The sequence below is a fragment of the Thamnophis sirtalis genome, unplaced genomic scaffold (assembly GCF_051295495.1).
Source record: "Thamnophis sirtalis isolate CommonGarterSnake01/CBP01778 unplaced genomic scaffold, rThaSir2_p1.2 scaffold_4, whole genome shotgun sequence".
In the NCBI taxonomy this organism is placed as follows: domain Eukaryota; kingdom Metazoa; phylum Chordata; class Lepidosauria; order Squamata; family Natricidae; genus Thamnophis; species Thamnophis sirtalis.
The window spans coordinates 69,966,546-69,992,555 of NW_028261384.1; the positions used below are offsets into that span (position 1 = coordinate 69,966,546).

General features: G+C 38.5%; 1 protein-coding gene across 1 annotated transcript in view; it reads left to right on the top strand.

Moving 5' to 3' along the window:
• Positions 1-26,010, top strand: part of NME8 (NME/NM23 family member 8) — a 126,579-nt gene that overhangs the window by 89,134 nt on the left and 11,435 nt on the right. The window contains exon 8 of the mRNA XM_087713093.1: positions 24,579-24,820. Within this exon, the coding sequence (XP_087569219.1) occupies positions 24,579-24,820 (242 nt within the window). The remainder of the gene's footprint in view (positions 1-24,578; positions 24,821-26,010) is intronic.

The window sequence follows — 26,010 nt, forward strand, 5'->3', positions numbered from 1 at the left end:
GGTGAGGGCACAGTTACTGTTAAGCTATAAAAGGCTTTCAATATAGAGGAAAATATTGTTCATTGTAATTACTGAAAATTAATTGTATAAATTGCATGTTATCATAGTTGTGAAAGTTCAACCAGATCATGCCTTTTAAATAACCCAGGAGTTAAAGAATTTATGAATGAATTTCTCTCAAGGCTATCTTCCCAAGCTTTCCCAAGGCTACCTTCCCAAAAACTTAAAGGGTCTTCTTCTAGAATCATGAACAATCATTATTCTAATATAACACAATAATGAGACAATATTTCTATTATTTCAACCATGGCTGGGTAATGTTAAAAACATTATAATTCAGTAGGAGAAATGGCTTCAATGCCAGAACTAGAATAGAGCTAGAATAGCTAGAATAAAGATGTTTTGGCTCTTTGGTTTGAAAGTCTCACTAGATGCTTTTCAGATTTCCTAACTCAGTATCTCCAAAAGCAATAATGTCAATTGAAAGTGATTTGGATAAAGACAGTTGGTGCCTGCAGGCAAAGATGGGTTCCTAATGGTTTGGACCGATGCAGCCCAGTAGGGTATTCTTGGCACTTACACACCCCAATCAGGAACAAAGAATATTTATGTACTTTCTTTGCATGTCACTCTCCTACATGACATTAATGTGTCCAATAACATAAAATGAAGCCTTTTCAAATAATGTAACATTTGGAAGACAATCCGTTCTCATATTAATATAGTTTACCAGTATCTACTAAATCCTTATCTATATTGATGGCATGAGCATTCTAATTTCTAATATCTTATCTCATTATATTGATGAAGAAGTGTAGGCACTCTTTGGGATACTATTTTATCCATATAGTACTAATTCTAAGATTTGCTTGGTCAAATACACTCCACTTTACAGTATAATTATAAATTGTCATCATTAGCTAGGAATTTTAATTTTCCTGGAGGGAGGAGGTTATTGCTATACTGTATATGCTTCATTTCCTTCTGTGCTCACATTTATTTTTTGTTAATTTTTTCAAATACCATGCATTTGATTCCTTGGTCTTTAATACATGGTCTGAGAGAGGTGATTGTTTTATTGAGAGTCAGTATGTAATCATAAAATATCTAGAATTTTAAACAATCTTAAACTAGAGTACTGTTATTATAAACATTTCTTAGAAAATATCAGTTTATTTATATATATACAGTTCTATGTATTCAACCTATTTGTTCCTTAATAGTCAGTTATATATATTTTAGTAGATGTGAGAGCCAGCATGTTAAAAAAAAGTTAAAATATTAAACTAGAATCAGGGAGTAATGTCCTTAGAAGAAAACTAAAATATAAATATATCAAGTAACATGAACTACGAATAAAAAATAACATTCTCTTTAACATTAATTCACTTATTCTTTAAAATTAACATTCTGTAAGATCCTGCCTCTACTCCCCATTCAAGAAAGTACGAACTCTTAAGATAGCAGCATTTCAAAAGGAATCTTTTATTGAAAGGAAGTGAGTGCAAGACAAAAGCAAAGCATTGCCTAAGGCCCCTTAGGCAATTCCGTTAGGAGAAAGAAGTTAGAAATGCCTCCCCTCAGTCAAATATTAAATGAGCCAATCCACAGATGCCAAGATGTTGTAGAAATGGCCGTCCTGGGAAGGAGATAAGGTACTGTTCCCAGGTGCTTCTTTCAGGGGGCTTCAAGACTTAGGCAAAACAGATGGCCCTCCCAACTTACACATTCCCCCAAAGGTAAAGCATTGGGCAGATGGATGTCAGACCTAGGGTTATAAAGTAAGGGATTACAGGATATGCACAAAACAGGAAGAGGGCAATAAGCGAATAAAGGGATCCAGACCCCCTCCTCACAGAAATGGCAGTGTCATGATAGGGATCTGACACATTCGTTATTATTATTATTATACAATTGTATCACAGCGGCCAGTTGTTTCACCGGATTTGGCATTGGTTACTAGTCGGGCCCCACCCAGGGGCCTAGGACGTCATAACGTATTTTCGTAATATGCGTGCAGATCCAAGCAGTGCGGCTTTTTGCATTTGACTGATGGTGATTTTGTCAATTTTTAACTGTTTTAAATGTAATTCCAGTGCTTTTGGAATAGCACCCAGTGTGCCAATTACCACTGGAATTACCACTGCTGGTTTGTGCCATAGTCGTTGAATTTCGATTTTTAAGTCCTGGTATCTTGCAATTTTTTCATGTTCCTTCTCGGCGACCCTGCTATCACCTGGTATTGCGATGTCTATGATTGTGACCTTATTTTTCTCAACCAGTGTGATGTCTGGTGTATTATGCGCCAGTATTTTGTCGGTTTGTATACGGAAATCCCACAAGATCTTGACCATCTGATTTTCGGTGACTTTTTCAGGTTGATGTTCCCACCAGTTTGTTGCTGTTTTAATATTATAATTTTTGCACAAATTCCAATGGATCATTTGTGCTACTGAATTGTGCCGCAATTTATAATCAGTCTGCGCGATTTTTTTTACAGCAGCTGAGTATGTGATCAACAGTTTCATCAGCTTCTTTGCAAAGTCTGCATTTGGCATCATCAAAGGATTTTTCGATTTTGGCCTTAATGGCATTTGTGCGGATAGTTTGTTCTTGCGCAGCCAGGATTAGTGACTCTGTTTCTTTCTTTAATGTACCTGTTGTTAACCATAACCAAGTTTGTTCCCTGTCCACTTTATCTTTTATTTTTTCCACAAATTGGCCATGCAGTGCTTTGTTCTGCCAACTCTCCATTCTTGATTTTATCACATCTTTTCTGTATTCTTGTTTCGTCTGTTGGGCCTTCAGTAGATTTTTGTTCTTTACTTCGATTAATAGATGTTCTTGACTTTCTTTTAAATAATCAGCCAGTGCATGTTTTTCTTCTTCAACTGTTTGCTTCACTTGTAATAATCCTCTGCCACCTGATTTTCGGGGCAGGTATGGTCTATCAGTATCACCACGTGGATGTAAACTGTAGTGCATTGTCATTAGTTTCCTGGTTTTTCAGTCCAAAATGTCCAAATCAGCTTTGTGTCCAGTTAACTATACCAGCTGTGTATCTTATAACTGGTATTGCCCAGGTATTTATGGCCTTGATTGTATTTCCACCATTCAATTTAGATTTCAAAATTTTCCTAACTCTGTTGGTGTACTCTCGTGTGACAATAGTTTTTACTTCTCCATGCTTGATGTTATCCAACTGCAGAATGCCTAAGTATTTGTAGGCTTCATTTTCGTTGCATTTAATTAGTTGGCCATTGGGCATTTCAATTCCCTCACATGCAATGATTTTGCCCCCTTTTATGGATACAGTGGTGCATTTTTCCATGCCAAACTGCATTGAAATATCGGTGCTGAATACTCGGACTGTGTTTGTCAATGATTGGATTTCTATTTCTGACTTGCCATAGAGTTTCAAATCAACCATATATAGTAAATGCGAAATTTTTTCAGCTTCTTTGGCTGTTTGGTAGCCTAATTTCATTTTTTTTTTTAAGATTACTGATAGTGGGATCATTGCGATGATGAAGAGAAGAGGTGAAAGTGAATCACCCTGGAAAATTCCTTGCTTGATATTAACCATTCCGTAGATCTCATTTCCTACTGCCAACTCAGTTCTCCATTGTTTCATTGCCTTTTCAGTAAAGGATGTAATATTTTTGCTAATGCCAGTTGTTTCTAAGCATTTTATGATCCAACTATGTGGCAGTGAATCAAATGCCGTTTTGTAATCAATCCAGACCATATTCAAGTTTGTTTTTCTGTTCTTACAATTTTCTAATATCATTTTATCAATTAGGAGCTGATCTTTTGTGCCCCTGCTCCTTCTTTTGTTGCCTTTTTGCTCTACTGGCAAGATGTTGTTTGTTTCCAAATTATTATTATTATTATTAGTAGTAGTAATAGTAGTAGTATTTCCTTCTACAACACCTTAGTCATTATATCAACATTATTATGTCATTATGCCTGTACATGTAAATATTATTTCGTTTCTATATTTATAAACCTTTATACACAGTTCTCTCTCTCTCTCTCTCTCTCTCTCTCTCTCTCTCTCTCTCTCTCTATATATATATATATATATATATATATATATATATATATATATATATATATATATATATATATATATATATATATATAGTTTTTCAGCTTAATTAATTTTATTTTTGTTTTGCAGCCATTTGTACTAATTGTTCCAAATTTCATAATATTCCGACTCTTCTTTGTCTTTTAATTTTAGTGTTAATTTGTCAAACTGTACACAATCCAAATTTTTTTGTGTCACTAATATGTCCGAGGGGGTATTATTTTGTTTCCAGCATTGGGCAAATGCTATTCTAGATGTGGTCAGCAGATGTGTTAATATGTACTTAATTTTCTTTGTATATTTTCCTTTGATTATTCCCAGCAGAAAGAGTTCGGGTTTTTATTTTATTTGCTCTCCTGTAATTTCTTGCACCCATTTCCAAATTTTTGTCCAATATTTTTGAGTTTCCAGGCAGGTCTACCATATGTGATAGAAAGTTCCTTGTATTTTTTTGCGGCTTGGAAGGGCCGGGAGAGCGAGAGAGAGAGAGAACGGGGGAATCTCTCGAGGCTCGCCAGAGCGCTGCTCCTTTCCCAGAGCGACGGCGGTGCGGGGAAGACGATCTGCTGGAGGAACCTTCCGAAGTGGCCCTTATTTCGCGCTATTCCACGCCCGGCGTTGGGGCACCGAGACAAAGCGCCCGAGGAGAGAGAAGGAAAGAAGGGGGGAGAGAAAAGGGGGCGCCCGAGCCCTTTCCCCACATCCCTATGCAGCGGGGAAAGAGAGGTCGCTCCCAGTGAAGCGTCGCCCCTGCGCTCGCTGCTTCTGCCATAGCCACACCGAGGCCGAGACAGGATTCGGGGTTTTGACAGATGCCTGTTTCCCCCCCCCCCCCCACGCGGCTCCCTCCGGCCGGAGAGCCATGTAGATCCCTTGTAGGGGGAGGGGAGGGAGAGGAGGGGAGAGGCTCCACGGGTGGGGGAGGGGAGGAAAATGGGGGATGCTGCGGAGGTCAAGGAGATGAAGAAGACCTTCATTGTGCCAGCCATCAAACCCTTCGATCACTACGATTTCGCCGCCGCTTCCTCCTCTTTTTCTTCCCTGTCTGCGGTTCCAATTGCAGTTGCAAGGAGTGGGAAGGAGAGAAAGGAAGGAGGGAGTGGGGAAGGAAAAGAAGAAGGGAGGGGGGGAGAAGATGGAAGTAGAAAAGATGGATGGAAGGAGAAAGAATGGAAGGAGAAAGAGGAAGATGGAAGAAGAAAGGAAGAAAAAGAAGGGAGGGAGAAAAGAGGGAAGGAGGTAGGAAGAAAAGGTAGAGAGGGAAGAGAGGGAAAGAACAGAAAGACAAAGAGGATGAAGTTGATAGGCAAGAGGAAGGAGGAAGGAAGGAAGAAAGAAAAAGGGAGGGAGAGAGGAAAGAAGAAAAGATGGAACTAGAAAGGAAAGAAGGGAGGGAGGAAAGGGGAAGACAGGGAAGAGCAGAAAGACAGAGAAGGTGAAGGTACATAGGCAGAAGGAAGGAAGAAGGAAGAAATAGGAAGGAGGGAAGGTGAAAGGATGGAAGGAGGAAGGAACAAAAGCGAAGAGGAAGAGAGAAATGGAAAGAGCAGAAAGACAGAGAAGGTAGATAGGCAAAAGAAATGAAGCTGAAAGAATGGAAGGAGAAAAGGAGGAAGGGAGTGAGTGAGGAAAGAAGAGAGGATGGAAGGAGAAAGGAAGGAAGAGAGGGAAAGAGCAGAAGACGGATAAGGTGAAGGTGAACTCGTGGGACGTGGGGCAAATTGTTCACATGTGCATGCTCACATTTGTGAACCTGTAGGATTCACCACTGGTCCTAAGTCACTTTTTTTAGTGCTATTGTAAATTGATTAGTCATTAAAGGAACTGTTGTAAGTCAAGGACTACCTGTACTGTTCTAAACAAAAAACCTGTAACCATATATCCCCATAACCATTAGTCTGATCAGCCCTTGTAACATATATCACAGCCTTCAAGATGGGGACATCTGCAATAGGAGATCAAAAAAGATAGTTTTCAATTATAGGCTGGAACCAACATCTTGACTATTCTGACTCTTCACAACCCTACTTCATGTTAATATAAAGAAATTAGGTGGATACAATTACATATTGAATTCAAATTGACTTACAATCGTGTGTGTGTGTGTGTGTGTATGTACACAGTATATCTTATACATATAGCATTGTAAAGGTGAAATTTCCACCTATTGTCACTCATATACTGGGTTCCTAATTTTATCTAAGTTCCTGTTAATTTTAATGGTTTTATATTGCTGTTTTATTGTATTGTAAAATTCTCAGTATCACTTTGGATAGTAAGATGAGTGGCATATAAATTTAATAAATAAATAAATAATACTCATTAACTTATCATACCTATCTATAGATAAGCGCAAAAAGCAATTAAACAAGCATTTTCAAGAGGAGAAAAGTACCTTGAGTCTAAAAGATAACCTCTTGGGATTAGTCGCAAAAGGTTTGAATGTTCTGCCAGTTCCCTTTTGTTTTGAATTATGCTATCCTGATAGGAAATAGTCTTCAAAACATGTAATTAAAAATAATGAACAGAAATAGGATTTTAGGTACTGTTCTAAAGATAGAAAAATATATTGCTCCTGAAAATCTCTTTATAAACTGTTTATCAACACTAAGGTACCAGTAGCTGTAGTTTCATAGCAAGTTTGTTGAAAACTTTATTTCATATTTTTTGAAATTGAAATGATCCCCAACTAATCAACTAATCAAGCAAGGCAGAAATGTATGATATTCTAATAAAGAAAAAAAAAACCTCAATGGACTCAATGGGAATTGTTTTAACTAAGTGAGCAGAAGATTAGTCCTACTAACAAAACTCATGAATTTGGAATACAGAGTACAGAATTCATATTCTATATTATGGCATACAGAGCTATTCCTGTCAGCCATGTGAATGTTACAAGGCTAGCATACTGTGGACACTTTCTCCCCTGTTTGCTTCCACAGGCGCTTCTGCTATGCATTTCCAGGATGACCAGAGGCTAAAGAAAACAGGAATGTCATACATCACTGCAGAATATATACATAATATCAGCTGCTAATCCATATCTCACTATTTCTTTGCATCTGCTCCCCAGTATTTTTTTCAGGAGTCTGATAATTTAACAAAAAGTGCTTTTCCAAGCTTAACCAGTAAGTGGTCAGAAAAGATTCCTCTGCCTTAATTAACCCAGCTAATTGTTGCAAGCATAAAAGTATGCTGTTAGATATTGCACAATAGATATGCAAGATCTTTATTCCCTTGTCAATTGCCTTTATTAAGGTTTGCTTCCTTAAACTGCTATTAGTACTATTAGTACTATTACTACTATTAATAGTAAATAGTAAAAGAAGACAAGCTCCACCTTAGGAAAACAATATCCCTATGAATGAAAATATGTGTGTATGTGTAACTAAAAGGCAGGCATGCCAAGTGGCTCAGGACAGGCAAGAATTTACCAGGGGCTTTTTAATTAGGGGTGGAGGGGGATGGATCTCAATTCAGGACCGCGTGAGGGAGTCCTGTTCTTTCAAGCAAGAATTCTCAAAGAGCGGTTGCTGCCGCAAACGAAAAGCAGCTTTTAACCCCAAGCGCGATGCCACGAATGTCACTATTTCCATCCAAGCCACCATGCAATCCTTGCACGTGAGAAAGTGAGAAAGAAGAAGCGGGAAGAAAAAAATAAATAAATAACCACCCTCCCAAGCAGCTGGAGCTTGCAAAGGGCGACGTTGCAATGAGGGTCGTACTCCTGACCCTCTAAAACTCTCAGGAAACTCCTTCGCAGCCACGGGGGGGGGGGTGCACCCCATAACGGGAGCAGCCCCACTGGCGGAAAAACAATGGGACAGCTGCGGAAAGGCACAAGGAGGGGGTGGATTGACAGCAAGGGTCCGTACAGCCGCTTGCCTTAAAGCTCTCGCCTAGCCAAGCTCTGGGGTTGCAGCCGCCGCTCACCATTCCCTCAACTTAGATTTTGTGCTTTAATCAGTGGGGTGCGTGCTGGGAGGAATCTCTCCTCTCCTCCTGGCATGCACCTCACTGCCTAAAGCGCTTCCTTTCGCCTGTCTGATCTCTGCTGCAGGTGAAAGAGCAGTTTAATCAATGGTGTGTGTGCTGGGAGGACAGGAGAGATTCCTCCCAGCATGCACCCCACTGAAAGTGCTTTAATCAGTGGTGTGCGTGCTGGGAGGAATCTCTCCTCTCCTCCTGGCACACACCTCACTGCCTAAAGCGCTTCCTTTCGCCCGCCCGATCTCTGCTGCGGGCGAAAGAGAGCAGTTTAATCAATGGTGTGTGTGCTGGAAGGACAGGAGAGATTCCTCCCAGCACGCACCCCACTGAAAGCGCTGCCTTAGACTTAGTGTGGATGGGTGGGGGAGCGAGTGACAGCAGATGGGCGGGGGAGCGAGCGAGCTATAAAAGCGGGACTTTTTGAAAACTGCGCAAGATGCGGGACAAATTGTAGAAAAGCGTGCCTGTCTGGTCACCTTAATATAATAGTATTCTCCCAATTTCTAATGTCTACCTCTGCTATTATTATAAAACAAATCCCATGTTTAAAAGTATTCTTTATCCTCTCTATCTTTTATCTTTAATGTTAACCTATCCATTTCTGTCTTATTTTTTTTATTATGCTTTCATCTGTAGGAGTTCTCTCATTTTTACAATATTGTGCAAATGTAATTTTTGCTACTGTCAGCACATGTAATATTACATATACAACCTGTTTGTCATTTTTTTCTGGTAATACACCTAAGAAAAATATTTCTGGCTTTAAGTCTATATGTTGCTTTGTCTTTTTTTTTTTTTTTGCCTCTGGGCATGTCCACCATATATAGTAGTACGATCTTGGCATCTGATTGCATTTCCAACATTTGGCTGACATGTTTTTGAACATCTTTGCTAGTCTTGCCAGTGGCAAAACATTTGTATAGTTTTCCTTATATGTAGTTTTTGTATAGTTTTGTATAGTTTTCCTTATATTGTCAATTTATAATTTCTATCCCAAAGTTTTTGCCATTTGTCTAGTTCTATTGTGTATCCAAAATTATTTGCCCTTACTATCATTGTTTCTTTCACTTGTTCATCTTCCATTTTAGGCTTAATAAATAACTACTGTGAAATAATTACAGTAATAAATACCTAAAAGTGAAAGAAGCAATGATAATAACTGACTATAAGATGCACCGGAATATAAGACACACCAAGATTTTGAAAAAATCAATTTAAAATAAGTTTTTCCCCTCCCTAGCCCCCAGGACCACTCTGCAGGCCTCCTAATCCCTCTGCTTGCTCCATTTTTTGTGAAAAACAGGGCATATAGAGAGTTTGGGAGGCCTGGAAAATGGGGAGGGGATTAAGGTGACCAGATGTCCCGATTTCAGCGGGACAGTTACAGTTTCTAATAATTTGTCCCGTGTCTCGGGACGTTTTTTAAAAGTCCCGATTTTCTGGCTTCATGTTGAAAGCCCAGTGGATTTGCTTAAGAAATCCTAACCGGGGCAAGACAAAAGACACTCTGTCTAATCCCTCTCTCTGTCTCAGTACTTTCATTGAAGATATTAAAACATTAAAGCAAGATAATGGACAACCCGCGCGCCCCTTTTACCTCATTTTATAAGAAAAAATGACCAAGTACCATAGAGCTCCAGGAAATACTTGGCTAGAGAAGCTGCAAGTGTTCCTTCCTGGATTTTCCGGAGGGGAGGGGCACGGAGGTTAGAGGTCAGCTCGTGTGGGAAAAATGACGGCAAAGTTTCTTTGAAAAATATTTCCCTGACTAATTTCACCATTTTAATTTGCTCAGTTCTTTGTATTAACATCTACATCATTCTGGATTGACTTGGAGTGCTCACTTGTGCCTGCTGGTAAGTGAGCTGGTTTTTTTTCTTTTATTTTTTTAATGTATTTTAAAATAATATTTTATTTATTGTGCATAGGATTTTTTAAAATAGTTTTATTCTGTGTGGATTCTTTTTTAAATTTTCTTAGACAATTTAAAAAAAGATTCTATCCAAAATAAATTGAAGTGAAACCATTTTTAAAAATTCTATGCACAATACTTTGAAATATATTGTGCATAGAAAGAATAGTTTGAAATGTTTTATTTCAATTTATTCTGTGTGGATTCTTTTTTTAAATTGTCTTAGGCTATTTAAAAAAAGATTCTATCCAAAATACAAAATACCAGCTGCAGTTATTCACTTAAGAACTGTGGCAAGAAAGGTGGTATAATGAGCTTAGTGACCAAAGTTACAATGGCATTGAAAAAAGTGACTGATGACCATTTTTCACACTTTGCAACCATTTTCACACTTAGCGACCGTTGCAGAATCCTCATGGTCACGCGATCAAAATTTTGATGTTTGGCAACATATTCGTATTTATGATGGTTTCAGTGCCCTGGGGTCATATAATCACCTTTTGACAAAGTCAAATGGGGAAACCAGATTCACTTATGTTACTAACTTATCAGCTGCAGTTATTCACTTAAGAACTGTAGCAAGAAAGGTGGTATAATGGGCTTAGTGATCAAAGTTACAATGGCATTGAAAAAAGTGACTGATTACCATTTTTCACACTTAGCGACCATTTTCACACTTAGTGATCCTCATGGTCACATGATCAAAATTTTGATGTTTGGCAACAGTTACAATTTATATTTGTAAATTGTAGTTATGTTGAAATAAAAAAAATATTACAATACTATTTTTGCATTATATGAAAATTTTTGTTGCTCCGTATAAAATTTTTAATCAAGAGCCCCCCCCCCCGGTCAAAGGTGTCCCTCTTTACCAATCTGAAAATCTGGTCACCTTAGCAAAAATGCAACGCATGGGAAGTTTGGGAGGCAAGAAATGGGCTTGTTTTTGCGAAAATAGGGCATGCAGAGGGTTTGGGAGGCCTGTAGAGTGCTCTTGGGGGCTTGGGAGGGCAAAAACGAGCAAAAAGTGGGCCTGTTTTTCACAAAAAATGGGCCATTTTTCTGCAAAAAATGGGTTGTTCAGAGAGTTTGGAAGGCCTGCAGAGTGCTCCTGGAGGACCCCTGTTTTGTGAAAAATGCGCCCATTTTCACTGGTTTTTGCCCTCCCCAGCCCCCAGGAGCACTTTGCACGTCTCCCAAACCCTCTGTGCATCCATTTTTGTGAAAAACGGGGTCCGCAGGGTGAGGATTTGGGAGGCCAAAAATGCTGTATTCATTGTATATGATACACCCAGATTTTCACCCTCTTTTGGGGGGGGGAAGGGTGCGTCTTATACTCCAAAATACAGTACATCTATTTCTTTATTAATTTTTCATGTGTTCCTAATAGTATCCGATCAAGTGCTATTAGTTATTTATAAAAAGCCATATATTCCAGCATCTTTCACATATCTTGATTATATTTGCAGATGTGGCTACCATGCGAGATCCACTCCTTCATTTTGTAGTTCCTATTTAGTTTTAAGTTCCCCTTTCTCATTTAAGATATCTTTATATGTTACAAATTTCCCCAAATTTACAACATTTGAACATCAGTGCTTACATTGTGGAAAGCCAGGCTAGAATTTTCATATTCACATTTTTTATTTTACCTTTTCCCATATTAAGTATAGAGCGTTTCTTATATAATTCTTTTGAATGTATTTAGCTATTTTATTTTTTTCATACCACAGGAAGGCATGCCATCCCAATTGGAGTTCATGCCCCTCCAGCAGTAACAATTTTCTATTTCTAAGAGTTATTTATTCTTTACTACCAAGCTTCTGTTAGTGCAGGAGCCTGGTAGTAAAGCTCCCAAAACGGCAATCCAAAGCCCTCTGAGTCTTGTAACATTTTCAGTCTTTTTTCCCTTCTTTCCCCCGGCCATACCTTTTTCAATATTATTGTATTAATTCAACAAAATATTTTTTTCTCTAATTTTATAGAAATCATTTGAAACAAAAACAATAGTTTGGGCAGAATATTCGTTTTTATGGTTGCTATCCTTCCTGTCATTGAGAATTGCATGTTTTTCCACTTCTCCAGGTCAAGTTTAATTTGTTATATTAGCCTCATGTAATTATCTTCTTTAAGTGTTGCACATCTAGCTGTTAGGTAAATTCCCAAGTATTTCACTTTCTTAACTATCTGAACGTCTATTTTCTTTGGCAGTTCATTTTTCTGTTTATCTGTAAGATTTTTAGCTAGTATTTTTGTTTTGGCTTTAACAATCTTTTGTAACATGGAAATAATGAACTGTTAAGCTGTTAAGCGGGAATTTTGAGGGGGAAAAATCCAGTTTTGAGAAAGAAGCTCAAAATAACTCCTTTTTGATTTTACTTATGTGTCATAAATTACTTAGACAGGATTTTGATCCTGCCATGTCTGTTTCTTGCCTTGACCTATCTCAAACACTTGCTTGTCTTTGGTGCTTCCCTTCCCTTGGTGCTCTAAGTTCATGCTTATTTGGTTTTAATGATTAAACTAGAGCTGAAAGTAAGGGCATGCCTGCAATGTGGCATTTAGTTATAATATGCTTTCTGACATGACTTATTTTTAGTAGTCATTATCAAAAAAGGCTCTGAAGAAAGAGTAGATTGGAATGAAAATGAATTCTTGCAATTCAACCTATCTTACAAATTTTTTGGGTGGAAAATAAAAGGGAAATCTTGACCTTCTTAATAAATGATGGACAATTAATGTAATAAATAAACAATTCTGGTTTTTCAATGTCAATATCAATCATTCCACTGGTGGGTTCCTACGGGTTCTGACTGGTTTGGCTGAACCGGTAGTGGTTTGGCAGCCTGGGACTCTAGAACTGATAGCGACCCAGGCCTGCTACGCCCCCAAACCAGTTCTCTGGGCAGCGCCATAGGCGACACCATCTTGTTTTTTGCTTCTGCACATGTGCTGAACAATTTTTATTGTATTGTGCATGCGTGCAAAGCATGCATCAAGCGCGCGCACCCACAAGTGAACAGGCAGTAGTAACTGCAGAAGCCCACCCCTGAATCATTCCTTTTCAGAGGAGCTATTAGGTAGGTATGCTAGTTCGACATGGTAATTGTATTTTGTGTGGGGCAAAGCAAGTTAGAGAAGTCTTCATTTTACAAAGCACTTCCATCTGGTCTGCCTAAAGAGTAGGACATGACAGTACTAGACAAGTTTTGATTGGGAAGGGCTGCACTTAATATCTGGAAAAAGTTTAAGAATGGCTGGAGGTGAGGAATAAGACCTAGATTTTTATTCTCCTGGATCTGGGAGTTGAGAAATTGGGTCTTTGTTGTTTTTTTTAAGCATTAAAAAAAAACAGATATAAGAACCACTGTTGTATGTCTTTGAGAATATTTTATTTCCATTTTCATTTTCATAACACACACTCACATGTATACTATACATAGCCAACACCATACAGCATTAAACAATAATTACATCAGTTCCTCTTGTCAACAATGCCCCAGAAAATAGAAACCCATTATAGCTCTTCTGCTCTCCATACACCTCTTACTTCCACCACCCTCCAACTTTCTATCTTCCCTCCATCATCCCCCTCTACTCTACTTCCCCTCCCCCTCTACCCTTCCTCTCTCCACAATCCACTCCCCCCCATCCTTCTCATCTTCCCCCCCCCACCCTCTCTCCCATCCCTCTCTGCCCATCTTTCTTCTTTCCCACTCCTCCTCTCCTTGGTGTATTTCCGCTACATGTCAATATACCGTATTTTCACGACCATAAGGCGCACCGAATTATAAGGCGCAGTATCAGTTAACGGTAAATTTTCAAACTTTTTTCATATATAAGGCGCACCGGATTATAGCAATAGCAATAGCAGTTAGACTTATATACCGCTTCATAGGGCTTTCAGCCCTCTCTAAGCGGTTTACAGAGTCAGCATATTGCCCCCAACAACAATCCGGGTCCTCATTTTACCCACCTCGGAAGGATGGAAGGCTGAGTCAACCCTGAGCCGGTGAGATTTGAACAGCCGAACTGCAGAACTGTTATAAGGCACACGGTTTTTTTGCAACATTCATCCGCGCGCAACTTTCGCAAACAAACAAATTACTAACGAAATCGCGCGATCGCGGGGTTTACTGGCAGGTGCTCAATTTGCAAACATTTTTCACGGATCGGCCTTTAAACGCAGCCTAAAAAGAATTAAAACACTAAAAAATACAGAGAAAAATCAGTCACTTTTATTAAACTTTTAAACAGCTTTATTTTATAGTCAGCTCTATTCATCTTCCATGAAACCTTCGAACTCTTCGTCCTCTGTATCGGAGATCATCAATTGGGCGATGGCAGCATCCAGCAAACCCGAATCCGTATGGCCCGTATCTTCATCGTCAGAGTCATCAGTTTCGATACTCTCGATGCCGTCGCTGGTCAGTCCAGGAATGATGTCGGCCTTCGTGAACCCTCGGATGACAGTTCTGGCGGATACTTTATGCCAGGCATCCACTATCCACTGGCACACAGTGGCATAACTGGCCCAGCGTTGCCTCCCGGTCTTCGTGAAGGAGTGCTCTCCTTCCATCATCCAGTTTTCCCACGTGATTCGCAGTTTCGCCTTGAAGGAATGATTGACACTTATGTCCAGTGGTTGCACTTCTTTGGTCAGACCACCCGGTATTACAGCAAGCTCCGAGTTGGTCTTTTTCACCAGGGCTTTCACATTTTCTGTTTTGTGGGCACGCATGGAGTCGTATACCAACAATGACGGCGACGCACGAAAAAATCCATCCGGTCTCCGAACGTAAACTTCTGATAGCCAATTCTTCATTATCTCTTCATCCATCCAGCCTTTAGGATTCACTTCAACAATAATTCCAGCTGGAAATGTTTCTTTAGGCAACGTTTTTCTTTTAAAAATTACCATTGGGGGTAATTTCTGCCCATTTGACAAAACACCGAAAACTACAGTAAACGATACCTTTTCGTTTCCTGTGGTGCGAATTGATACCGTTGATGTTCCGGTTCTCTCTACAGTTCAGTTCACCGGAATATCAAAGGTGAGGGGGACTTCGTCCATGTTGATGATGTGGTCGGCCTGTATATTTTTTTCAGAGATCTTGCTTTTGCAGTAACTCCGGAAGTTGGCCAACTTTTCCTTGTAATCCGCCGGCAACTGCTGAGACACCGTCGTCCTTGTACGGATAGAGAGCTGCCGTCGTTTCATGAAACGGAAGCACCAAGAAGGCCCTCCTTTAAAGTCATTGATATCCATTTCATTTGCCATCGCTTTGGCTTTTATCCGAATGGTGACAGTTGAGATGCTTCTGCCACCTGCTCTTTGTTCCGAAATCCATCGGTCAAGTCTGTCTTCTAGTTGCGGCCATCTTGCTTTATTGCCGCGGAAACTTTTCTTCGTCTTCTTTGCAAGACGTAGGTCATCTTCTTGCTTTCTCCACTTGCGCACCATGGACTCATTAATGTTGAATTCTCTAGCTGCAGATCTATTTCCATGTTCTTTTGCATGGTTGATTGCTTTCAATTTAAAATCTGCCTCGTAAGCAAGTCTCCTTTGTGGAGCCATTTCAAAGTCACTTTGGATTTACAGGATTTCTGATTTCACAGCATACTAATACCACGTAAAGTCGGGGTCGAGGTCAACAAGCGCGTAGAATGAAGGAAATGTGTCCGTCTCCCCGTTAACACCCCCCTCAATAACGCCTTCATCCCCGGGTAGGCAAGAGCTTTTCTCTGATTGGTTTATCGTAGTCAAAAACGCTCGAATCGTCAAAATCGCCAACAAAAAAAACGCCCAAACAATCCCCTAGTCTAAACAACGTAGGCGAATCCACTTCAACCCATTTTCGTTTGGGAAAGGCGCGCGCGCCAGCAGTGCGCTATTTCTCAAGGGGAAGGGGGTGACATCAGGAGACCACAAAGCAAACAAATTGCCTCCCCCTCCCTCCCCGTTTTTCTGCGCGAAATTCCTTCGATGCGTAATCCCTGCTCTGCGGGGTGAGACTCTTTGTTAAAAGATGTCCATTTTCGAGTGCAACACTTGGGGTTGGGTTCTAGAAGCCGGACAAAGGCGTATTCGCGTGCATGCTAAGTAAAACTCGGAAGCAATGAGATAAGAATTTCCCGAATGGAAGGGGTATGTGAAACCTTTTAGGAAGGTGAAGTGTGGAATTCAACTGAAACACTACCGTCTTGCTTGTCCTTACGGCGGGAAAAGGGGGTAAAGGTCATGATAATAGCGTAAAATCGGGAGGGACAGACCCGAGGGACATGTGCGTGCCTGCTCGCGGTCATTCGATTGCGAGCTTCAAGTTTGTTGCTGCGCAATGTGAAACAGAAATTTTTTGAGATCCCTTCAATACTCAAGGTTCATATAAACGGTAAATTTTCAAACTTTTTTCATATATAAGGCGCACCGGATTATAAGGCGCACTGCCGGTTTTTGATCAAATTTTAGGATTTTCAGTGCGCCTTATGGTCGTGAAAATACGGTACTTGGCCTATCCTATTTTTAAAGAAAAAGTAAAAAAAAAAAAACAGTATACATGTGGAGTCAAATTACATTGAAATCTAACACGTCTTATCTAACCTGATATATATATTGAGCACAGGCTCGATTCCCAGTAAGGGTATGGCTAGCTGATGAGAGCTAAATAGCTTGAAATAGATCTAGTCCCCCTTTATTTATTTATCAGCACAAATATAACACACACACACACACACACACACACACACACACACACACACATGTATAACCTGATATATATCCGTACACGGTATAGATTTTTAACAAACACAGTCTAAGATATATTGAGAAAAAAAGAATAAGAGATTAATAACATCTTTACATTGAACTTAGCTCCTCCTTGCTAAACTAACTTTAAACAATTTAAATCATTCCTGATCTTAAGCATAGGCTATCTGGAATTTCTTAGTCCCGTATTTATTTTGTATATAATCAATCCATTTTTTCCAATCTCGTTTATATCTCTCATTTGAGTGGTCTTTAAGATATGCAGATATTTTAGCCATCTCGGCTAAATTTGTGACTTTCAATGTCCATTCTTGAATTGTAGGCAAGTCTTCCTTCTTCCAGTATTGTGCCATCAACCGTCCTGCTGCCGTTATCAAGTGCAAAATCAAGTTAATCTCTACCGCTGTACAGTCAGTAATTATACCTAACAAAAATAACTGAGGAGTAAACTTTATCCTTTCTTTAATAATATTTTGCATAATCTACCATATTTTTATCCAAAATGCCTTAACCTTTTGGCAAGTCCACCATATATGGAAATATGTAGCATCGAGAGAACCACATCTCCAACATTTGGGTTGTAAATTCGAATACATAGAAGCCAACTTTTAAGGATATAAATGCCATCTGTAGAACATCTTGTAAAAATTTTCTCTCAGGTTTTGGGCTTGTGTAAATTTCACATTTCTTACCCAAATTCTTTCCCATGTATCCAACATTATTGGTTCTTCAATATTTTGAGCCCACTTTATCATACAATCTTTAACTAATTCTGTTTCGGAATCCATCTGTACTAATACATTGTATATCCTCTTTATATGCATTAAACTTTGATCTCTTATTTGTTTAAATAGATTATCCTCAACTTGCATGAAACCATTTTTTTGATCTGTTTTCCACCTGGCCTGTAACTGCCCATACTGGAACCATGTTTGAATTACCTTTTCCTCTTTTAATACATCTAAAGGTTTTAATTGTAATACACCCCTTTCTAGGGTAAGAAGCTATCTGTAAGTAATTCTATCCTGTTTTTGTGCTATATTCATATTTTCTATTGCGTGTCTAGGAATTGCCCACATGGGTATCTTGTCATTTAATTTGTATTGATATTTTTTCCAAACCCGCAGTAAAGCATTCCTTAAAATATGACTTTTAAAATTTTTGTCCACTTTTTTGTTGTATAACAGGTAAGTATGCCAGCCATATACCAAATCATGCCCCTCGATATTAAGTATCCTATCATTAGTTAAATCAATCCAATCACTGATTACAGATAATACTACTGCATCATAATATAATTTTAGGTTGGGTAATTTCAAGCCTCCCCTCTCACGCACATCTTGCATTATTTTTAACTTTACTCTCGGCTTCTTTCCTGCCCATACAAATTTATTAATACCCTTCTGCCATTCTAGCAGATTTGCATCTTTTTTAAGTATAGGTAACATTTGGAAAAGAAATAAAAATTTGGGTAAGATATTCATTTTCACTGCTGCTATTCTTCCCAACAAAGATAACTGCAACTTGTCCCATTTTTTTCATCTTTGTCTGTATATTATGCCAAAGTGGTTCATGATTATACATATAATTTCCCATTTGAGGTTGAAATGTTAACTCCCAGATATTTGACCTTTTTAACTATTTCACATCCTATCATTCCTCCTAGTTCTTCCTTTTGTTTAGTATTCATATTTATAGCTAGTATTTTTGTTTTCCCTAAATTTATTTTAAAACCAGACACTTGACCATATTGGTTAATCGTATTCATTAAGATCATACTAGATTCCTGCGGTTGATCCAATATTATAACCAAGTCATCCGCAAAGGCACGCACTCGGTATTCTTGCTGCCTAATCTTAATTCCCTTTAGACCGTCCAAACCCCGTATTTTGTTCAGCAGTACTTCCAAAGTTATAATAAACAATAGTGGAGACAAGGGACAACCCTGTCTTGTACCTTTTCCAATTTGAAAAGAGTCTGATAAACTTCCATTGACTATAATTTGAACCGTTTGCTGTTGATATATTGCTTTGATTGATTGTAGGAAACTTTCTCCAATTTCCATTTTTTGCAGTGTTTTCAACAGGAATTGCCAGTTAACTCGATCAGTTAACTTTCTCAGCATCCAGAAATATGAACGCAGCAGGAATTTGGTTATTCTTTCCCAAGTATTCTAGTGCATTAATAATTAATATTACGTTACTTTTCATTTGTCTCCCTTGGATAAAGCCCGTTTGATCACTGTGTATCAATTGTTGAATAACCAACATTAACCTATTTGCTAGTATTTTAGTAAAGATTTTATAATCTACATTAAGTAATGAGATAGGTCTGTAGTTTTTTGGTTGAGTAATATCTTGGTTTTCTTTGGGTATCAGGGATATAAAAGCTGTCTTCCAAGATGGGGGCACCTTACCTTCCGTTTGAATCTTATTAAATAGTTTCTTAAGAGGTTCTACCATTTCTAACTGTAGATTCTTATAGTAAGCCGCTGTCAAACCATCTGCGCCTGGTGCCTTCCCTGCCTTTAACTACTTAATTACCTGTAGAATTTCCCCCGAAGTTATTGGTTGATTCAATTTTTGCCTGTGCTCTTCTTTAACTATGGGTATTTTCTCTTTGTCTAGGTATCTCTCTATATCTAGGCCGTTAATTTTATCACCCTTATACAACTCTGTAAAATATTCCCGGAAGGCCTTTTGAATCTCATCCTGTTGGAACACTTCCTTCCCTCTATAGAGCAATTTAGTTATGTTTCAAGAGTTTTGTTTTTTCCTAATCTGATATGCTAACCATCTGCCAGATTTATTTGCATTGCAAAAGGTATTGTGTTTTGCATATAACAAACTAGTAGCTACCTGATCTGAGATCAACATGTTAAATTGGGCCTTTAATATAGTAATTGCTTCTTTAATCTTTGTATCTCCTGGGTTTAAAGTTAACTCTTGCTCTTTCTTCCTGATTTCATCTTCCAGTTCTGTTTGTTTTACCCCTTGTTTATGTCTATGTGATTTATTTATATTTATCAATACTCCTCTCATATACGCTTTGCTTGCATCCCATACAAATTCCATAGGAGTACCCTTATTCATGTTAAAAACAAAGTATTCAGTTAGCACTTTTTTACAATCATTGATATACTTTTCATATCTAAATAAGTTTTCATTCAAGCTCCAAGACCTTCTTGTCTGTACCACCCCTCCCAATTCCATCCAGACTGGGTTATGATCTGAAAGGATCATTTTTTTGTGGAAAATCATGATGTCTAGGAGTTTTTTCAATATTTTATTTGTTTTCAGCTCACCAAAATACATGGAAATTAGATGAAAATAATCAAACAACTTATTTACCCTTATTCATATTAAAAACAAAGTATTCTGTTAACAATTTTTTACAATCATTAATATACTTTTCATATCTAAATAAATTTTCATTCAATCTCCAAGACCTTCTTACTTGTGCCACCCCTCCCAAATCCATCCAAACTGGGTTATGGTCTGAAAAAACTCTAGCAGAGATCTTTGTCTTCTTCACCCTGGAAAGCAAATCATTAGTAGTTAATATAAAATCGATCCTAGAAAAGGATTGATGTCTATCAGAGAAAAAGGTAAAGTCATACTCTTCTGCATTTCTTTCTCACCAAATATCTTTCAATTCAAAGTCGTCCATCATATCGAAAAAGGATTTAGGTAGTTTTGCTCGCATTTGAGTATTTGGGCGGGAAACCTTCTTATCTTTCTTAGTATCCATAACACCGTTCCAGTCGCCCAGTAGTATGCAAGACCTATAATCCCACTGTACTAATTTAGCATGAAGAATTCTATAAAATCCATCTTGTTATTGATTAGGAACATATATTCCCAGTATCAATGTCCTTTTCCCTTCTAATACCAGATCTAATGTGATGTATCTTCCATGGGGATCTGCTTCGATTAGTTCAGCTTTCATGTCTTTTCTTAAGTATATAACTATACTATTTTTCTTTCCGTAGCAGAAGCTATAAAATGTTGACCAAGTCTTGTATTAATCAAATATTTTTGATTAGTTGATCTAATATGAGTTTCTTGCAAGCAAATTATATCATTCTTGAACTGTTTAAGATAGTGGAATATTTTCCAAGAGCCAAGGTGGCGCAGTGGTTAAATGCAGCACTGCAGGCTACTGCTAGATCAGCAGGTCAGCGGTTCAAATCTCACCGGCTCAGGGTTGACTCAGCCTTCCATCCTTCCGAGGTGGGTAAAATGAGGACCCAGATTGTTGGGGGCAATATGCTGACTCTCTGTAAACCGCTTAGAGAGGCCTGAAAGGCCTATGAAGCGGTATATAAGTCTACTGCTATTGCTATTGCTATTGCTATTGCTATTCTTTCTCTTCTGTGGAGAGTTCAATCCGTTGACGTTCCATGTTAGAAGCTTAGTTATCATCTTTGGTTTTCTGAAGCTTTTTTTAGAGCCTCCTGGATATCCTGAAATTTAACCTTTGCCCTGGCTCCTCCCACTGTTTCTAGACTGGTTACTGTAGCTTCTTCACTGATGGCAGGTGATTGTTGGAGTTGTTGCATTTTGGATTGTTGCTCCATTCGTCTCGTAGCTCCTTGTGCTTCTAAGAGAGAGAGCTGATCCATCTTATCTGGTAATTGTGTGGTTTGCTGTCTATCTTGTTCTTCTTGTGCTCTTTCTCTAGGTCCAGATGGTGCGGGATGTCCAACCTTCAAAATATTGTGGTAAAAATCTCGAGCTTTCCATACTGAATTAAGACGGTATCTTTGCTTCTCGAATGTGAGTGCTAGGCCAAATGGTGCGTCCCATCTAAACTGTATCTGGTGATTTCTAAGCTCTTCAGCTAAAAAAGCATAGTCTTCCTGGATCTTAGCATTTGAGGTGGTATCTCTTTCAAAACAGTCAATTCCTGAGCCCCAATTTGAAGCTTGGTTTTATAGGACTCTTGTAATATCATATTCCTAATGTCTCTTGTAGTAAAGTATATCACAATGTCCCGTGGAAGCTGCTTTGGCTTCGCCAGCCAAGAATTAACGCGATAAACTTTATCAATTTGCCAATCAAAGTTACCCCCTGGTCTTCCCATCAGGCTATCAAACGCTTCTGAAAGAATCTGTTTCAAGTTTTCCTGCTTGTCTTCACGCAGGCCCCTTACTCTTAATGCCAGCTCCATTTGTCTATACTGTATCATAATAATTTCTTTTTCAGCATTTTCAACTTTTTGTTGCACCACCTCTGTTTTCAATACCAAATTAATATTGGCGTCATTAAGATCATCTAGTCTGTCTTCAATTCCGGAAACATGTTCTGTCAATAAACTTACAATCCCCAACATATCGTCTCTGATTTTGGAAACCCGGGTCTCAAGTTTATCAGACAGCTCCTTATGCGCAACGGATATCTCTTCTTTGAGCCCTTCTTTAAGTTCTTTGAATTTTGATTCCAATTTTGAATCCACCGTGGTTGTCTGAATATAAAAAGCCTCAGTCAGCTCCTTCAGGAAGAATTCTTTCATTAGTGGGTCGCCTATAGGGGGTGTAGGAGGCAGAGACTGCAGTTTTGTGCCAGGTGTGGGCAATGTGCCAGAGCCTCTAGGAGCCGGGGGGGCATCTTTAAAGTAAGATTTGGCTTAGAGGCCATTCCAAGTTTCTTCTTCAAGCAATTAATAAAACTCTGCTGGCCAATTATGCAGCTGTGAAGTGAAGTGATAAATCACTCCTTTCCCTTGAAGTTTTAAAACTCCGTAGAAGTTCAAAACATAAACAGTGTTACGAAGCAACTCAGCGAGCTCAGCACCATTTTAACTGTCTCTTTAATAGCTAAGTTATCGGAAGAAGGTCTTGTAAAATGAAGCTAAGATTTAAACAAACAATTAGGGGCTCACGTATACCAGTCCTGCTCGCCTTGGAATCAATAAATCAAGTTTTGTTCTGAGGAAGAGAGAGCTTGCTTCATGCTGCAAATCGCAGCTGGAATTCCCGGCACGGAGACAGTTCTGCCCTCAGCTGGCCTTCCTCCCCTCCCAGACACAAACTGTGAGGATCGGATGGTGCTTTGCTCAGCAAAAAAGGCTCACCTTATCTCCTTTGCCTGAAGAATAAGGTAAACAAACTGCCAGATTCCTGATGGATGATCATCCGACAGATAACGCGACCAGGAATTCGGGAGCAGCTAAAATGAGCTGCTTCCATCAGCAAGCCCCTCCCCGGAAGTCGAACCACTGTTCTATCTAATGAGATAGCTTATCCATCTTACAGTAATTTTACTGAACATTACAGTTAATGTTTACATTAATTGTATGTTAAAATTGAGAACAAATACTAATAAAAACATCAAACCATTTTTACTGGGTCCACAAAGTGCTGCCTGATGGCCCTGGTTTTCTGATCCCTTTTGGGTAAAGGGGACTCTGAGGTTCAACTTTAGGGTTGTATTGAGGAATTTACAAAGCATCTGGCTGACAAAATTGCTGAGATCCATTCTCAGTTGGAGACCAAGTAAGGTTTACTAGGGATGCTTGGGGAACAATCTTACCCATTAACTGGGAACAGTTTGAGCCTGTTGGGATGATAGGTACGTTATATCCTCTTTTCAAGAAGCCATCACTGACTGAACGCTATTATTCCTGATAACTTTTATCCAGCTTCCCCCTTTAGAAAAATGGTTGAGAAGGTAATGCTGCAGCTTCAGAAGATCCTAAGTGAAACAAATTATCTTAATCCCTTCCACTCAGGTTTTGGGCCCAGATACAGGATGAAAATAGCACTGGTCACAATTTATGATTGGAAGCAGGCAGGAATAGGATGTAGTGCATTCAATCGGGCTCTTTTTGACTTCTTGGCAGTTTTCAATATCATTGATCATGGTTTTCTTTAAGGTTAACTTTGGAGTTGAGAGTGGGAGACACAGTCTTGTGTTGGTTCACCTCCTTTCTCTGGAACTGGTCCCAATCGGTGTTGATAGGACATGAAAGGTCGAGCACCTTTCTAAAATCTATGTAAAACTATGGGGATCTGGGTTGGGAACAACAGGCTACAACTGAATGGAGTGACTGTATATAGAAGGCTCCTCTGAATATGAGAATTTACCATCTTTGGCTTTGGATGAGATTGCACATTTCTAGATTACCTGGTAAATAAACCGGGGGTCCTCCTAGTTTCACCACTCCTGCTTGAAGAGCAGGTGACAGTAATGGCTATGAAGGTCTTTACTCAACTTTGTGTTGTACACTAGTTATAACCTTTTCTGGATCAAGAAGCCCTGGTTGGAATCCAGGAAGAGAGCTTTCTCTGCTGTTCGCCTGCCCTCTAGAATATCTTACCCCCAGAGTGGGCTTCCAAAAGAGTATTAAGTCCTTTTCCAAATTGCCATAGGGGTTGAAGAGTGATATGTGACTCTGGGACAGACGCTGATGTGAGAGTTACTGCCCGTGCTTTTTTAAAATTTGTAATATTTTAAGTATTTTACTTACCATTTTTAATGATTAAATTGTAAACTATCCTAGTTACTTAATGAGATGGGAAGTATAGAAATGTGAGAAATAAATAAAAAGTATAGAATGAGGTTTAATAATCTAGCTGGCATCAATATGTTGGAAGACCAAGGAAGCAAAATTTCAAAAGCATAATCTGTTAGGAATAAAATATCATAAAAAGAAAATCATATAGAGCACAAATACCCACACATAACATTTACTGGCTAACTAAAATCAGGTTGTTAGACAATTGGTAATAAATATAGATATTTTATATCTCATTTATAACAGGATGAATGCAGTGATGTCAGCTTGGTATTTAACACAAAACATTTTTTCTCCAGCCTGATTTTGAAGACTTTGTTTCATATATGCTGTCTGCACCCTCCTATATTCTGATAATATCTGAAAGAAAGCATGGCCAAAGTATGCCTTTTTTACATGATTTGGAAGAAGTGGAAGAGGAAGAGGAAGAGGAAAAGGAAGAAGAAGAAGAAGAAGAAGAAGAAGAAGAAGAAGAAATGAAAGAAAGGGGGGAATTTTTATCTGAGGCATGGAGGAAACACTCTGTGACACCTGTAATTGGGTATGTCATGTATGCTTATATGTATGTATATATGAGAAAAATATTTATTTAGCAATTCATAATTCACAATTAGTATCAGGCTGGATTCAGGCTTAAAACAGATTCATTTTAACCAAATGCATTACATTAGTCTAATGTAAATCCCATTAAGTTATTAGATCCAACCATTTGTTCACTGAAGACAATTTCTGCTGAAATTAATGTGATTTATAGCCTTGAATATCTTGTTCCCCAATCTGATCTAAGTTAGCTAAAATTGCCTGGTTTCATTCAATTACTTGTCTAATGGCTATAATTTAGACATACTTTAACTATTAGGATCATAATATATCACAGCATCATTGTGGGGCTGAAAGGATTGAAGCTTTAATTGATTTTTGCAAAATTTATTATTTAGACATTATAACAGACAAGGCCAACTGTCATATATCTGACTAAAGGTTGGTCCCCTCCTTCCATCTGAAATAATTGTCATTGTCAAGTGCACAACTTTGAAAGGAATTCACAGGTATTAGTGAACAAGGAAAGTCAAACAAATCAAACCAAAATCAAATCTGGTGTTTAATGAAATAATAGAAATCATAGCCAGCTTGCCCCCACGTAAGTTGCTTTAGCTTTTAATATGTTTCAGAAACTAATGGTGTTCACCTAAATTTGCAAGAACTCATTAAAATAGAAGGAAAAAAGAGACCATGAATTCACATAAAGATTGGATTTTTGTATTGTGATAAATGTATGCCCTGGTGTCTTCTGATAATCTGAAAGAGAGGGCGGGAGGAAAGAGGATGTTAACCAAAATTTATCAGTATTGTAATGAGTATGCAGATATAATTATTTGAATGCTTTTGTAATTAAAAAATCAGAATGGCAGTTTACTAATTAATTTGGACCACTTCTAAAACAGCCAATTCATCAGAATGTTGAGAGAATTTTCAGAGGAAGGTTTTTTTTTAATGCTTGCTATTCTCATATTTTGTTGCAGCAAATAGCAAGCAACCTTGGCTAATCTCACAAGCATAAATCAGTTATTACATTGTTATGTATATGAATGGGAACTATCTTGGAATGCAAGGCCAAAAGGCTAAATTGGGAAACTGAAGAAACACCTCAGAAAAAAGCAATGGCAAATCATTTTTGTGTTGTTGCCAAAGGACTTGAGGAAGTATTTACCTTGTTCAGTATAATACTGA